The 17,941-nt window shown below is 40.6% G+C and overlaps 1 protein-coding gene across 1 annotated transcript in view; it reads left to right on the top strand.

Moving 5' to 3' along the window:
• Positions 1-17,941, top strand: part of tnc (tenascin C) — a 68,104-nt gene that overhangs the window by 23,672 nt on the left and 26,491 nt on the right. The window contains exons 4-10 of the mRNA XM_034118203.1: positions 674-937; positions 1,025-1,140; positions 1,592-1,745; positions 9,223-9,492; positions 10,114-10,299; positions 14,905-14,994; positions 15,574-15,837. Coding sequence (XP_033974094.1) covers positions 674-937; positions 1,025-1,140; positions 1,592-1,745; positions 9,223-9,492; positions 10,114-10,299; positions 14,905-14,994; positions 15,574-15,837 — 1,344 coding nt within the window. The remainder of the gene's footprint in view (positions 1-673; positions 938-1,024; positions 1,141-1,591; positions 1,746-9,222; positions 9,493-10,113; positions 10,300-14,904; positions 14,995-15,573; positions 15,838-17,941) is intronic.

The raw sequence follows: 17,941 nt of genomic DNA, 5'->3' as shown, positions 1-17,941 counted from the left end.
ATTGATCTTTCAAGGAGAATTGGCGCTAGAAATCGTACATCAGCAGGTACTAAGCTAGTTTTATTGTCTTTAAACCAGATTTGGAAGTGTTACTAAATGCAATCCGTTACAATTACTAGTTACCCGTTAACTCAGGCATTAGGTGTATAGATTCACACTTAAAGTATTAGCCTACAGAAAAAGTACAGTTTACAGAGAAGAAATACAATCTGATCCTGTACGTTTTTAGTAACATTGTAATCCTGCTTGTAATCCTTTATGTGACAGTAATCTGATTGCTTTTTCTGTGTCCTGATTACATCACTCTTAGCCTGCAGTTAGATTTTTCATCATTGCAAATTCACAAAGTTGACTTGGTATGTATTGATGATTTGGTTTTATTTGCTTAGTTTATTGCTGTAAAATAACCAGAAACACTTCCAAATTAAAAAACATGGCTCTAAATCCTGTAGTACATCTTCAGAATATATATTTGTGTTAAAGTAACTTTAAACCAAATTCTATAAGCATCAACGTGATGTTTTCTTATAATATCATGTCAAAATGTCAATGACAAATGCAAGCCAATGAATATTCCCATTGGACACCATCCAGTCCTCGTAGAAAACTCTCCTTCGATGCTAACATTTAAAAACCTCAGCACAGATGACTGATTTTCTGTGTCTCTCTATAGTCTCCCCACCAAAGGAGCTGACAGTGGAGGAGGTCAGCCCAGAGACGGTGGACCTGTCCTGGAAGAATGCGATGCGTGTCACAGAGTATCTGATCACATATGTACCGACGGCCGTTGGAGGTCTGGAGCTGGACATGCGGGTGCCTGGGGACCAGCTGATGACCACCATTAAGGAGCTTGAGCCTGGTGTAGAGTACCTGATCAGTGTCTATGCTGTGCTTATCAACAAGAAGAGTCTTCCAGTCAGCGCTCGGGTGGCTACACGTACGTCAATCTCCTCTGCGGCTTTTTTACAAAATCCCATGTAGATTTCGATGAAATGTAGTGAGAGTTTTGTGTCATGCCTCTCAGATCTGCCTGAGCCTGAGGGACTGAAGTTCAAGTCAGTGAGGGAGACGTCAGTGGAAGTGGAGTGGGATCCGTTGGACATTCCCTTCGACGGCTGGAACATCATCTTCAGAAACACGGTGAGTCCTGCTTCCCAACAGAGCTTCTGTATTCCAGTCCCTAGAGCCTACCAAGGCCTCTACAAGTATGGAACATTTTCCTCTGGTAGAGACATTTTACGCCCCAGTGCAGAGCCCCTACTTTAAATTCAGTATTGGTCTAATAGATGAGGATCATGGTGGGTATCTTGTGGAAAATGGTTTAGCAGTTAGCATGTCCCGACAGCTCAAATGACCACTCAGCACAGAGCTATTGATACTTTGCTTCATGCTTTATTTTCTTTGTTGAGTGCTCATAGAAACCTTTCCATGCAGGGCTACTGGGATTTACTCAAAGCCACATTTTATTAAACTGAGTCAACTCTTAACAGGAAACAGAGCGCCTTTATGTATGTCGTTCCTCCCACTCACCACATAATGCCAGGACTGATCTTTGTAGTGGTTGATGACTGGTGTTTTTGGGTGCTGGCAGAAAGAGGAAGATGGTGAGATTCTTAACTCCCTCGGCCGTCCTGAGACCACCTTTGAGCAGTCGGGCCTGGGCCCCGGCCAGGAGTACGAGGTCAAGCTGGAGGTGGTAAAGAACAACAAGCGTGGACCGCCTGCCTCCCAGAACGTGGTCACAAGTGAGTGTGCACATTCACACTGCCAACTGGCTTATTATTATTCTGCTTTTTGACCTGGAATGCTTGACTTCAGCAGGATGTACTCAGTTGGCAATGAAGCCAAAACATGTGTTACAAAAATTGCATTACAGAACATCAATATGGTCCATCGTTTTAGAAATGATCTTCTGAATCTCTTTACCATCAGGCTTTCAATCGCGAAACTTAGATTGGCATCACATTCTTGCATCTTATATTTGTACGGCTGAAAGTCATTATTACCTCTCCACTGTAAGTGTTATTCCATCCACCAGTTTTTATCACCACATATCGTTGTGTCTTCTGTATCTGTATACATTATCTGGGAAAATGTAATTTCACTCACTATTAAGAGCTGGTTTTATAGCGTATTGCAGTAATTACGTATTTTTGTAGACCAACCTGGAAGTTAGCATCGCAAGGGTTCCTTTGACCAAAATCAATGGGATTTTTTCATTAGATTTCAGGGTAGCACTTTACAATAAGACTACCCTTATAAAGGGTTTACGAATAGTTTGTAATTCATGTATTAATTAGGTTGTGAACACTTTATAAATCATTAATAAGCTTTTATAAGACATGAGATAAACAGGGCAACTGTGACCGGTTGGTTGCCAAATAATGAGCCCACATTTATCTGTACTGCTAAGCCTTATATTGGCTACCTAGCTTACTTCGTCTTCTTCTTCATGAGCCAGCATCCTTGGTATCTGTTGTTCACTGAGTTGATTCCCCCCCTTCCATCTTGATGTTTCTTGGCATCTGTTATGACCATCTATGAATGAGTTACTAACATTTATAACTGCCAAAAGGGAGCCTTGTAAAGTGTAAAACACATTCCCATTTATTAATGAGTTACAACCATTTATAATTGGTAAAAGGAAGCCTTATTGTAAAGTGTGAAACACATCACCATCTATTGATGAGTCACTAACATTTATAACTACTGAAAGGGTATGTTGTTTTTAAGTTTAATACACATGTCCATTTATGAATGAGTTATAACATTCACGCTGACCTAATACACATTTTTCACAGAAATGCAAAGTAAGATGCAACAGAGCCATGCAAAACATTTTATTCACACATGAAGAGAATCAGGACTCATAGTAATGACTCTTTAGTATGACTGATACACATATTTAAACATAAAAGCTTTTCTCAGACATAAATGAAAGACTAGGTAAGACATAATGGTACTCAGACTGGAAAGGCTTTGTGTATATCCTTGAACAAGCGTCCAAGAAGTCCATCAGGGTGACCAGAGCCAAGCCAAGATGACCATTCAAGACCCTTGAGGTGGGTGTTCCTCCAACAAACTCTCTGTACGGTTTCCTCTCAGTCTGCGGACATGTCCTTTGACGGTCGACCAAGCTCTTTCTATATGTTGGGTATAACTGCCGTCTGGGGGTTCGCAAACCACCTGCTGTGGTTTATGGTGTAGTGGTTGTACCCCATGTTACTCAGCACTCTCCTGTATGCCCTCCACTCATCACTAATAATGCTACTTCCTGACTTAACATGCCGTCTAATCAGAGGGACAAGGTGGCATCTTGATCCTTTCAACACTAGTCTCCGCCTTTTGTCTTTAACTCCCATCATTCCGAAGACCCATTTCTTCCTTCTCCAGGTATGTCCAAAGCGTCCACGTGCATACTAACAACAAATAAATCACAACATCATCACAAATTACAGTAAAAATTGTTGCAAATCATGTTTCAAAATGCCATACTTGTTTATTAGGTGCATTGTATAACATCATTTAAGGATAATTATACAGTAATGGTCCATATTGATTAAAAAAAATAAAAGTATTTTCTTGTACAAGAAAGCCCAGTCTATAACTGCCGAACATAGGAGCTGGGTACAGTACCTTCTCCCAGACACAAATACTCAAATCAAATAGTTTACTTTATCAGCATTGGTGTTACCAATGCTTACTATTTATTTGATACCAATTTGGTAATACAATTAATACAAAGAACAAGGTTTGGGTTTGTTCTTCAGATATGACTGTGACGTTAACGTGTAAGCTCAATAATGAACTCCAGCTCAACCAACCATATTGTAATATCTAAGTAATCATCTTGAAATATGACATTATTATTTGTAATATACACACATCTTATTGTGAGGTTAATTTCACATACACTATGCCGCTCTTCAACACTACTTTGACGTTAGCTTGTCTACATAATCGAGTGCGAATTTAAATTAACCTTATCAATGCATAAAGTTACCTACCTAATAAAATATCTCTCTAACTTACAAGGATGACCTTATTTTACCAACCTCAAACAGAAGCCGTTTGTTCTACAGTATTATCCCACTTAACGCTTAACACTTCTCTATCGAGGCTACGATTAGCATCATTAGCACAGATGTAGCTACCACTTGCTTACAGTACATGCTAACCCAAGCCCATTCATTAACGTTAGCTGACTAAAAACATAAGCAACATATAAATGAAGTACTCGAATTTCACTTACCACAAAACCGCATTCATGCACCGTCTGTCACAATAGTGCGATATAAGCATGAAGAATAGTCCACAAGGCACCAGCACAACAAACACGGCTGAGTTCAGGTTATGTTCCCCCGATGAGCTGAGCAAGCTGAGTCCCTGTAGCATCACGGAGCTGCTAGCAGAGAGACAGGAAGCTAACAGCAGCAGTCACTGAACAGACCTGTCACTCAATGTGACCACGCCCTAATTTATGCAAAACAATAAGGCTTAATATAACTTAGACAAATTATAAATGGTAGAAACTCATTAATAAATGGTGATTTGTTTAACACTTTACAAGGCTCCATTTTGGAAGTTATAAATGTTAGTAACTCATAAATAAATGGTCATAAAGAGTTGCCAAGAAACATCAAAATGGATGGGGGGAATCAACTCAGTGAACAACAGATACCAAGGGTGCTGGCTGATGAAGAAGACGAAGTAAGCTAGTGCCAATATAAGGCTTAGTCATCTTGCCAAATAGTGAGCCTGTGTTGATGTATGCAAACAATGTTAGAACTGGTTTATAAATGGTTCTTAATGATTAATAAAGTGTTTACAACCTAATTAATAACCTAATTATAAACCCTTTATGAATCCTTTATAAGGGTAGTCTTATTGTAAAGTGGTACCGATTTCAGTATATTGCAGAAAATAGGCTTTGTGGCAAACACACATTTATGAAATGTACTACGTTTTGTTCAGTTTGATAATCTCCCATATTAACATCATTTAAAGAAGTAATTATAATAACGAACTACATAACGGTCCCATTGATCACCATGCTAAGCTAAAGGCGGCTAATGTTTAGAGGGCAATATATACAGTAGAGAGTACAGTTGTGTAATATGAAATAGTTTGTAGTGGTAAGAAAGAGGAAAAGAGATCTGAGATAATAAGACCCATACCCTTGTAACAATTACATCTGCAGGATAATAAGCCTAAACTCTGACCCAGTGCTGCAGATCGAGGCGGTGTGATAAGTGATATAAGTTGTCAACCCGAGCTGTCAAAGTGGAATGCAAATACATGTACAGGTTGTCACCTTCAGACTTTGCAAAGGTTCATTGATTTCTATATGTAGGTTATCATCTTGCGGGGCCCCCAACAGAGTATTGGAAACAGCCCGGCATGTCAACCCTGAGTGATTTCTTCATTAGATTTCATTGCTTTGTTGTGATTCAGGGGGGTTGTAAAAGGTATGGATTTGCAGGCCTGTTGGCAACTTATGAGATATCTCTATAGCTTCATCAGGCTCTAAACCCAATGGATCGTACCATACTAAGAAGTCATGTCCTGGGATCTTTATACAGAGAGAAAATGCTTGAATGTGTGACTTTACCTGTCAAACAAACCTCCAGATGTGTATTTTCTTTGAAACCATGACTCTGTGGCTCTTACCCCTGGGAGACTTCTGTTTCAACAAAGCAGATTCAACAGGCACAGCAATGTTTCCCCCATTCAGCACAAAGTTTATTAAATGGCAGTGCTTCTAGCGGTGGGTCAGGCCCTTCTTTGCTTATTTATGGTGTGAAAATGGTGCACACTGCCAGGATAAACACAAGTATGCATGGAAAGGCCATTAGAGGCCTATCATTTGCTTCTGCCCTCGCAGTGAGAGCAGGCCTGCTACATTCCAGCGAGAGCACATTGAGGTTAGGTTTGTTACATTTACATGGATTAATATTAAATTACCTGGGGGATGACTTCCTTGTTAGGAATGTCATTTTGATAGACTTCTTGGAAAGATTTAAATTGATTAGCAGCATAGTGCTACCGCTATGATAATAATGAGAAAAGGCATGGTGGTAAAAAGGTTTACGACTCTGTGAGACCTGAAGGGTTTGAAGACCTTTTTATTTTTATGATTTTAAACATTTGCAGGTTCAGTTTGTGGTTTCTTAAAGAGATGTTGCTGGGATAAAACCAGCATTTGTCCAGCTACACGACAACATCTGGATCGGTGTTTCCTTTTAATACAATATGGACGTTTCTTAAAGTCAGTTCATAATGTGAAATAAGGAGAATGTCTTTATCTTTAACAAGATAAAGTGAAATGGTGTAGTTATAACAAGAAGAATGCATTTATAAGATGAAAATCCGGTAAACTGGAAATGATTACAGCACTTTTAGTTTGCTTGGCTTGAAGCCAATGGGTTTTTTTCCGCGTGTTTTTGTTAGAAACTCGCTATAAGGTCTGTGGATAACACAAGCTCAGGAGATTTTCAAGTGTTTTTCTACGAGATAAAATACGTCAGTAAATGCTCCACTGGTAGCTGTAGCTTGTTTCTTTAAAATGGTGGTTGCCAACAAGTGATTAAATGAGACTACTAAATGTCATCACTTCAAACATTAGCCGCCTTTAGCTTAGCGGGTGTGACGTGTAATTAAGCTACCGCAATGTAGTTTGTTGATAGCCTAATGTTAGCTTTCTACTTCTGGAGGTTACATTCACGCTTCAAATCTTATAAGCAGTGTTAATATGTGGAAATGATCCTGCTGAACAAAGTGTGTAAGCATCATAAATGTGTGCTATACTACAGAAGAGGATTAGGGCCACATGAAAAGTCAGAAAATAGGGAGAAAAAAAATCAGATTTCTGACTTTTTTCTCAGAATTCTGTCTTTATTCTCCCAATCTAAGATTAAAGTCAGAACAACATTTTTTTTTTCAAATCCTCCAAAACTCATGTGGCCCTAATCCTCTTCCGTACTATACTGTGTGTGTAAATAATAAAAAAAATACGAAAAGAGATGAAAAGACAATAATTAAAACAAAAATGTACCAAGGTTTGTAGCATGCACATGCAATCCATCAATTGTCATTGAAATGATTAGTTGGTTAGTCCTTAGCAGGATTATCTACACATATTTACACCATTGGAAATAAATGTGAAGCGTAAATGCAAAAGCCACAAGCAAATTACATTACATTACATGTCCCTTGTTAGACGCTTTTAGCCAGAGCGACTTACATACATTCAATACTGTGAGCAATCCCCACAGGAACAAACTGGGGTGAAGTCTTGCTCAGGGACACAACGACATGCTGACTGCAGTGGGGTTTGAACCAGTGCCCCCCTGATCCGATTGTTGATGCTGTTAACTAATTATCCCACGGTCACATGACTTCACATCACCAGCACTAAGCTAATGGTGGCTAATGTTTGGCGTGAAGACGTTTGGTCGTCATATTTACTTGCTTGTTGGCAACCACCATTTTTATGATGCAAAGATGATGTTAACGTCAAAATCTTTCAAGCGTTTGTTAACCATAGAGCTTATTAAATTGTTTTAAAGAAACCTAGACGTTGAGGCGAGCGAACCATAAGTAGTAAAATGCTAACTAATTTCTTGGTTTACGACTCATTCCTACACCACTCTATTGACATTAATGGATTCTTTCAGTACAAGTTGGACCAAAAGATCCTAATGGATTGTAGAAAAGGTAACTGGGATACACTAACACGTGTCAGCATGAATTGGATTTCAAGGTTCAAAGATCTGCGTGTCTTTCAGGCTCTCTTATAACCAGCTCAATTTTTCCATTATATAGGCTCGTACTGTGGGATTTGCATGCTAAAGGGCTAATTTTGTGAAGCGAGACCTTCCGCTTTACCCTCTCTCCTCCCCCTCCAACATAACCCAGCCTGTGTGGGATGCTGCAGGAAGTCAGGCTCAGAGCGAGGCGGCCTCCTGGGAGAACAGTATCATGACACCAGAGCGACACACTCCCAGCGTCCTCAGAAGACAAATCTGTGTTAAGCTCAAATGCAGATTGTTCACTTTATCAGCCCTGTGCAGAAGGTTGACTTTCCTAGAGTTGCTTACATGTGACAAATCAATTTCAGCCTTGTAAAAATGCGCCCTTCATGGAGCAGGGAGATGATCTGTAATAGGCTGAATATCTTTTATAAATGTTGGAAGGCTGTCACATTTTCAGCACCTACATTGCTGAAATGATTGTATTCCTGCAAAGAACAGCAATCCTCCATGTGCTTCCTACCCCCATGGTATTTTAGGGTTCATTTCTATCAGTGTACAACAGTGGAAAAAACCATAATGAAAAATGTCTACTACTGCTCCAACACAAATTCTAACATGAAATAGGTCATATTAAAACACAAGCCTGCAATTGTTTCCATTGTTTACAGTTGTAAATAACTATTACAAAGATGATTAACAGAATGAACTAGACACCCTCCAGATAGATTAGGATTATAGGGGCCCTCGTATGCCTTTTGGGGTTTTCCCTTTCCTGCAGTGTGCTCTATAGGTTTTTGTGCATGTAAATGGTCTGCAAAGACTAAAATCCCTTCCGCTCTGTATACATATTTAAACTGTACTTCACTGCTCATTTTATATTGTTAAACTTAGTTCAAACATGTATACCCATACTGATTATGTCAGATCTGAAAACGTAATATAACAATTAAGTTTATTGAATTAAACAGGCAAATCAAACTAAGGTCTGGTCTCTGACAAACTGAAGCAAAAGATTGACCTTGACAGGGCACAGTCCGGTATGTAATGACATACTAAACATTGCTGCCTACATTTAAAGGGCAGGACTCAATTCTCAGGTGCCTACATTGCAAAAACTGAAAAGTTGACTTTAATTAAATGTATTATGTCAACAAATGCCACATAACTATTAGGTTAGTTGAAAGCAATAATATTAAGTTGAAGCTAATATGTTTTATTTAAACGTAATAGTATTGCTTTCAACTAACCTCATACAGTTATGTGAGTTCTGTTGATATAACACATTTAATGCTGTAAGTATTCCTCCTGTTGGAAATGGACATAAAAAAACCCTTTCAATGTTACTCATGGAAGACAAAATCCATTTTTTTTGCAAAAATGTGCACGCACCAGAGTTTTGCTTTGAACTATCTCATTAAATACCTGATCATACGTGTGTCCTAAGCCTGGTTTCTCCTCCCCTTTGCAGTGATCGACGCCCCCAGCCAGGTGGATGTGCGCGACGTGACGGACTCCACAGCGCTGGTCACATGGTCCCAGCCCGTGGCTCAGGTGCACGGGGTCAGCATCTCCTACGGGCCCAGCTCCAACCCCGCGGATCGCAGCGTGGTGGAGCTGTCCTCCAGTGACACCCAGTACCACCTCGGAGGCCTCTCCCCCGACACCCAATACGAGGTGTCTCTGTCGTCTCGCATGGGCGAGCAGAGCAGCATTCCTGTGTTCCAGTCTTTCCTCACAGGTGACGCTCAAATAACAATCTGATGTGCTGTCAGGCAAGAACATAGATCTACCTGAGCCTGTTTTATTCCAACCACAGCTATTAACTGCTTATCAGAGGTGGAAAAAGTACCCAGATCCTGTACTTAAGTAAAAGTAGAGTGTAGGAATACTCTACAGTAAAAGTCCTGCTTTGCAAATGGTAGTCAAGTAAAAGTAAAAAAGTATAAGCATCAAATATACTTAAAGTATACTTTAGTAATAACTAAAGGTACTAAATAAATGTATTGGAGTTAAAGTACACAATGTAATACTAGTGGGGTTGTAGTACAAAGCAGCAACAATTGAAGTACTCAAGTAAAGTACAAGTACCTCAAAATTGTATTTAAGCACAGTACTTGATTACATCTTTGTTACTCATCACTGCTGCTTATCATAGTCAAGTTTAGCAAGCTGTGTGTCAGCTGGGGGGTTGTATGTTTAATATCAGGCTGGTGTGTGTTCCTTGAAGGACAAAATGTGTTCACAATGATCTCACAATGTTCTAAAAGGACCTTCTTAAGCTTCGGGTCTTGATGAGAAATACAGTTGAGTTAGGTTAGAGTATATTTCCATGTACTTAAATGTAATTTGTGTGTGGTAGACCTGGATGCCCCCAAAGACCTGCAGACAGTGGAGCTGACGGACGAGAGCATCACTCTTGAGTGGAAGAACAGCCAAGCTCCAGTGGAAAACTATCGCATCAAGTACGGGCCTCTGTCAGGGGGGGAGCACGGAGAGCTGCTCTTCCCCCCCGGACCCCGGGACACCACCACAGCCAAGATAACTGGTATTGATCCCAGCTACAAACTATAGCTACAAACTACGGGCTAAAGCTACAAGCTACAAGCTACAAGTTACAAGCTACAAGCTACAGAAACACACTGAAAAAACTGAACCGTTGACTTTAATTAAATGTATTATGTCAACAAATTTCACATAACTACTGTATTAAGTTACTGGAATGCAACCTAATATTTTTTATTTTAACGTAATATTATTGCTTTGAGCTAAACCTAATACAGTTAAGTGAAATCTGTTTACATGATATATTCAATTAAAGTCAACATTTCAGTTGTTTAAATGCAGACACAATTTACAAATAGGCCTTAAGTCGTCTTTCCAAAGCTCTAACATGATTTTAGGGGCTTCATCAGTGCTTGAAGCTTGCTAAGGCCCCGGCCCCACGGAGACGCATACGGTAAAACGCATACGCAAACGCAAACGCAATTGCAAAAAAGCTTCCGTCCACACGCAATAGACACCGGAAAGTGTCTGTTCACACGAGACAGCTCAGTTTAGCTCCAACCGCTGGAAAAGCTGCAGTACATATGCCGAGCCTGTACGTGGCGCTGTAACTTCCTCCACAAAAGAAGCGAAGAAGAATGGTTGTCATGGTTGCCCTTCTGTTTATTCTCCGCGGTGGGGGCCGAGGGAACCGGGCAGAGTTTTTCGCCGGTCAACGTGTGTTAAAGTTTAAATCTTCCGGACAAAATTATAAAAGTGCCGGTCAAAGGTCTTCTTTGTTATTTATTGAGCTTTAAAACAAATGAATAACGACTATATATAATAATAAAATAATAAAATACACGGAGCCTCTCTTTTTCCTCCCTCTCTTCTGACAGCGTCAGTGTCTGTCTCATGCAGCAGCTGATCCAGTAATGAGTGACCCGGCCGACAGTAAAAATAAACATATTTATAACTAGTTTGGGTAGTTTGAGAGGTAATTAAAATAGCTAAGGGTGATGATCTGACTTGAAGTGTGTGTTTTGCTCCGTTCACCGCTGCATCACAGCGGGACGAGCTGCAGGTGAGCAGAGCTGCGTGTCTCCGTCCTGTCAGATTAGACTTCACTCGCGTTTATGTCCATATCGAGAGAAAGATAAATAATCTGAATTCAGTGTGCAGTTTACTTTGACGCGGGGGTGAGCAGCCGAGGTGGGGAGAGGCGGGGCTATTGCGTCATCATTATCAGAAAATGATCGTATAGGGCGTACACACGGAGTCGTTGGACCCCCCAGAGCGTTGCGTATGCCGTTCTATCCACCTTGGGACCCGTTATCGTTACCGTAGTCGTTTACTGCCATATTCTGTCGTCCTAGTGTGGCCGAACGGTCTATATGACACAAAACGGTAACGGAAACTACCGTATGCGTCCCCGTGGGGCCGGGGCCTAAGTTGTCATGGATAAATAGTATATAGAATATATTTCACAGTTTATATATCTCTACATAGATATAATTAGGTACACCTGTTATAACTGTTCTGGTCTAATGTTAACTGGTATGTTTTAGATTTGAGCTGATGGTGTTATATTCAGCCCCCCACATATTATTATACACGTTCATTCATTAGGATAAACCCTTGAGAGAAACGTTCTTGGGGGTGGGGTCCTAACGCATAACACAAAGAATAACAAGAAACCAACAAGGACATTATAGTAATAGAGTGGTGCAGTGACGAGTCCTAAAACCCGGAAGTGAGTTAGCATTTTACCATTACCGGTTCCCTCGTCTCAGAGTCAATGGGATTTCTCCATAGGATTTTGGAAAATAGCTGGAAATAAGGTCTGTGTGAAAACAAACCTGTTAGATAAATGCACGTTTTGTTCAACCGGATAATATCCACATGTCTACCCTACTTTTATAATTTTCTAATCATAAATCTATTCGCTAGAAGCAAAAGGCTAACGTTATGCTATAAAGGAACTACAGCCGAGTACAGCAGGGTCGCACGACTTCAACGTCACGCCAACTGAAGATCGATATTCAAAAATACAGATTAAAAATGTTACAAGTTGAAGCGTTTGTTTGAACAGTTTGCAGGAGGCAGGTACTTGATTTCAAGCAGAACAGGGCAAACAAACTTAGCGGGAGTGTTTACGTGTTCGGCGTAATGACGTACAACGTCCTCCACAACTTCTGTAGTCCTATTCAGCCACTTGTTAACAACCATCGTTTTTCAAACACGTAAACTCTTCAAAAATCACCAGTGGGGTCCCTGCTGATGTATTTAATGTCGTAGAACAAAAAGTGATCCGTCTCTTAAATTTGTGTCAACCACAGACATTATTTCCAGATATTTTCCTAAATCCTTTGGAGAAATCCCATTGACTCTGAGACGAGGAAACCAGAAGTGGTAAAATGCTAACTCACTTCCGGGTTTTAGGACTCGTCACTGCACCACTATATAGAAAAGACAAGAAAAAAAAGGCAATCAACAATTAAACAGACTAAGACAAGAAAAAACATCAGAGAAAAAGTACATTTGTAGAAAGTTGTCCAGCACACGCGATGCACTGCATATACACCCAGACAGCTTTCAGTACAACAGTCTACACGCCAGGATTGGTCAACCCGAAATGTTGAGTACCCCAAAGTTACGTGTAAAAAATGTATAGTATGGGTCCCCTTATTTGGTGCAATTTGCATAATTAGCATGAGTAGCGTAAATTAGCATTATAGCGTTCAATTTGGACCACATTTAAAGAGTTCTGAGGGTTATTAGGGATTCTGGCTCCATTTCTATCCACATTTTCTGAATTCAAATTGACCGTTTAAACCAGAGACAGGCCCTATTTCAACTCCTGGTGGGACGATTTTGATAAATAGACTGAATTTTTTGAGGATGCTGGATTAATTGGATATTGTATTTCAAATAGCTGAAATAACTTCATCTAAGTTATAAAGTGTAGTATATATCTGAACAATGCAGAACATTTCAATCAAACAACATTACACTCAATATATCAAACAATATATAACATAATGTAGTCCAGTATAGCATCACCTTTAACCATAATCTCAGTAATAAACACATTTCCATCAATGTGAACGAAAGCTGAACATGATGATGTTGGCCTGCATTAGATGGTGGCAGGGGTACCTAACAAAGTGGCCACTAAGTATATATATATATACAGTATATATATATATACTGTATATATATATATATATATATATATATACTATATATACAGTAAATACAGGCACAGCAGGTCTCCAACTGATCCCACATGCTGAAGCCCAGCAGTGTATGGAAGTGAACCTTTAATCAGAACAGCTTCTGGGTAGCCAGGTTATGTCTTTGCTGTTGTTTATAATGTGGACTAAAGAGATGAATCTTTATTCAGAATTAATTTGTAATTATCTCATCACATTCCATCAGAGGAGCATACCTTGCCCAGTGACAGTGGACAGTGTGTATGTTTCAGAGTCCAAGGGATGAGTAACTTTGATCATTGAACATTTATCATGAACATTTATGACAGTTCGACTGATAGCAGCTATATCAGAAACACAATCCCGTCCTGCTGAGCAGAGCGAGCAGATTTCATTCTTCCTCTGCTCTCAGTTCACTTAAGCCCATTACCACCTCGCATCCAAATGACACGGCTGAACACCGTCTGTGGGAAAAAAAAGATACAGTGTGAAGTGTTTATTCTACTAATTCTTTGAGCAATTGTCAGTGGTGCTCCCTTAAAATTGAAATGGTCAGTGTTATATTCAGCCGGCTCATTTCCTTTGTTTTGTGTCCTGAAATGTTTTCCCTTCTACAAAGGCTCACTTTATTAGAAAACCCCCCAGGGGGGTTTGGCATTCAGACTTTAAATGGAATAACACAGCCGCTTGTTTCCCTCTGAGATCTTGCTCAAACAAAAAAGCGGCCGTGTTTTCATCTATGTGCACGCTGACATTATAAAGCCATGCTTTGAGGCGGATGTGTTTTTTTTCAGTGTGTTTCTACACTGTGAGCATGGCAGGATTAGACACCATGAGAAACAAAAAAAAAGCTTCCAAAAACAGTCTAATAGTGTTTTGTCTAGCTCAATTCTTTGTCCTTGGGAGGCCCATCCCATGGAAATAAAGCAGTGTATCCATTCAGCCAACGTCCCACTCCGCTCCACACACACCTCAGCACTTCTTTCACACAGTTATTATCTGTAATTGCCTTCACGCTCGTGATTTTATTGATAATGAGTTTCCTGGGCATTAGGTGTAATTTCATGCTGCAAGGCTCTGCGTGTGATGACCTCTGTGGGAGTTAATAAAGGAATTAGAGGCGATCAGGCCGAAAGAGGGCTTCATTGTGGACACCAAAGAGCCTCCAGAGCCTGCTGTATCATAGCAAGTAGCTCCGCGACAAGGGCCCTATAGACCCATCAATGATGTTCCACAGTGAGCGCAGGCTTACCATGAAATGCAATTAGGCTGCAATCTATTGTGCAATCAAGCCACATGAGAGCGTTTTTGTGTTTGCTATAGGCATTGGAGCCATTAGCCAAAACAGCTGGCCACTTGACTACAGAGCCTCCCCATCGTTCATGCGCTGACACCTCAGAGCAGCGGTACAAACACAACATGACACTGCTTTTTATTTCTGCCCTGCTATGTAGGCCTGAGACCTGGCACAGAGTACGGGATGGGCGTAACCGCGGTGACGGATGAGCGGGAGAGTCGGCCGACGACCACCAACGCAGTAACTGGTAACACACAAGCACTTTATGCACTCAATGTTTTTAATTTTACTTATTTTTAGGATGTTGCTATTCAGACAATAATAAACATTTTCTTTTCAGAAAGTAATACGCAAAAGCAAAATAATGTATATATATATATACAGTATGTCTGTCCGTCCATCCCTCCGCCTGGTTGTCTTTCTGTCTGCCGGTCTGAAACTCCACTTTACCTAGTCTCTCGTTTTTCCTCTCATCTATACATCTACAAATTTACAAATTGTACATTTGTAAATTTACAATTTTACAAAAATCTTAACCAACAAACAAAACATGTTTTACAAGTGACATATAATTCACTAACAAAAACCGGGTGGTTATTTTTGATGTGTTATTTTATAATTGCAAAACAAAATGCATTAGTTTGTTAATTGTGCTTTTTATTTGCACTGTGATTGTTAAAAGTGCATTTGTAAAACATGTTTTGTTTGATTGTTAAGTTTTGGCAGGAAATAAGTTGCAATGAAATATCCTCAGGTACTTTAAAGTTGGAAAGCTGCTGGAGGTGACAACTTTTCTTTGCCTCCCCCCCCCCCCCCCCCCCATTAGCGCTGGATGCTCCCAAGGATCTGGCTGTTACGGAGGTGACGGAGACCACCATGATGCTGCAGTGGAAACGCCCCCTGGCTAAGCTGGACTCCTTCAGACTGGTGTACGTGTCGGCTGACGGCCACAGGGCGGAGGACGTGTTGCCGGGCAGCTCCGAGTCCCACCTCCTGAGGGGCCTGACAGCCGGCATGCTGTACACCGTCAGCATCATCGCTGAGAGGGGCCGCAGGACCAGTGCACCCAGCACCATCTCAGCAGCCACAGGTCAGCACCGCAGGAAGTCCTCCCATCATCTAAAGCAATGAGTGGTAGAGTCTTTACATTAAGGGGGTGTGACTTAAACCTGAATTATTCAGTAGTATGTTATGCTACGGACAAAAAGTTTATTATTCCGCCGACTTATTTTGGCCCTCTTCTCTTCCCACATTCAACATCGCAGAAACTCCGTTCAAACATCAAAACGTTCAGCTCGGTCGGGAATCGCAGGCTATTACTTTTATCATTCATAACTTTCATAATTCCAGAGATACATCCCATAATTCATCACATTTTTAACCATTGAAGTCAATCGAGAAAATCTTCAGACTTGAACAATCTTCATGCGACTTCAACTGCTAACTGTTCATTCATACTTTCACTCAGAAACCTCATTCCAACTTTAAAATGTTACACATCTTTCTGACATTATTCGTGTAACACAACTTTTAAATCTGATTCTTACTTTTAGAGATATTAAACATTGTTCAGACCTTGTTAAAGAAGTTTTCTTCAGATTTTAACATTAACTGAGTGCGTGATGTCACAGCTAGAGTGGAGCAAATCTTGAAATTTGCCTTCATATATTTTTTTAAAACTGCCATAATTCCCAAACGCTACATTCCTGAGACATAATTTTTCATGACAAACGTAGGAAAACATCTCGTAGCTTGAAAAATGACAAATAATTAAGCAAAAAATAATTAAACAAAATGCCTCTTGAGGGCATGAAGTGACAAAAACGTTCAACATGTCTCCATTAAAACCCATTGTAATTTCAGGCTGATATTTCCTCACAGCAGCAGCCGCACACCTTTAGTTAAACTGCCAAAAAGGCCACATTATTAACCCGAAAGTACACAAAAATTACACTTCAGATACTCAACTTCCTTGACATGCTTCACGTTTTGAAATTTCACAGATATCTGTTATCGTTCTTCCACAAAACGTTCACATGTAAGAGGTTTATCTCTCATTCAGAACAATGCAAACCTTTGATCTCTACAGAGCTCGTTAGCTCAACTATAAACACCTGTGTAATGGAACACGATGATGTCATCACTCCAACTGACAGCAGTCAGTTCTAACTGTTCATTTCATACACACACACACACACACACACACCACACACACACACACACACACACACACCACACACACACACACACACACACACACACACACACACACACACACACACACACACACACACACACACACACACACACTCTCTCTCTCACACACAGTCTCTCTCTATGGGGTGTCATCAAATGCCGTTGCCATGGCGACAGACCACTCGCCATGAGACACGATGTCGCTGTAAATCCAATGGACACGGTCCAATCGTCCCCCAATCTTCACTTGTATATCACCGGTCCATGCCTCAACAGCTCTACGCCCAAATCTGAAATATCACCATATGCCGTTTCCATCCCTCGCCATAAAACACGATGTCCCTTTAACTCCTATGAAAATGTTCAAAAAGTGCTCAAAATTCACATGTGTGCTAACAGTTCAGCCGTGAAGACATCTACTAGACAGTTTTGAGATTTCTTCAAATGCTGTTGCCATGGCAACACAATGCTCGCCATGAAACACGGTTTTCTCATAACTTCAGTGAAAATGCTTCAAACGGCCCAAAACTTCACAGGTTTGGTAACGATGCAGCCATCAACGCATCTAACCGTATTATGGGGTGTCATCAAATGCCGTTGCCATGGCGACAGACCACTCGCCATGAAGCACGATGTCGCTGTAAGTCCAATGGACACGGTCCGATCGTCCTCCAAACTTCGCTTGTATATCACCGGTAAAGCCCTCAACAGCTCTAAGTCAATTATGGGGTTTCTTCAAATGCCGTTGCCATGGTAACACAAGGCTCGCCATGAAACACGGTTTTCTCATAACTTCAGCGAAAATGCTCCAAACAGCCCAAAAATTCACAGGTTTGGTAACGATGCAGCCACACATCTAAGCGTATTATGGGATGTCATCAAATGCCATTGGCATGGCGACAGATCATTCACCATCAAGTTAGTTCAAAGGTTTGCAGTTCAAATATTCTGCTGCTTTTCCAAGCCTTTTTACTTTCTTTTCTTCTCTCATCACACAT

The sequence above is a fragment of the Trematomus bernacchii genome, unplaced genomic scaffold (assembly GCF_902827165.1).
Source record: "Trematomus bernacchii unplaced genomic scaffold, fTreBer1.1, whole genome shotgun sequence".
Lineage (NCBI taxonomy): Eukaryota > Metazoa > Chordata > Actinopteri > Perciformes > Nototheniidae > Trematomus > Trematomus bernacchii.
The sequence above is the reverse complement of the archived record's forward strand: the minus strand, read 5'-3'. Positions and strand labels throughout refer to the sequence as shown.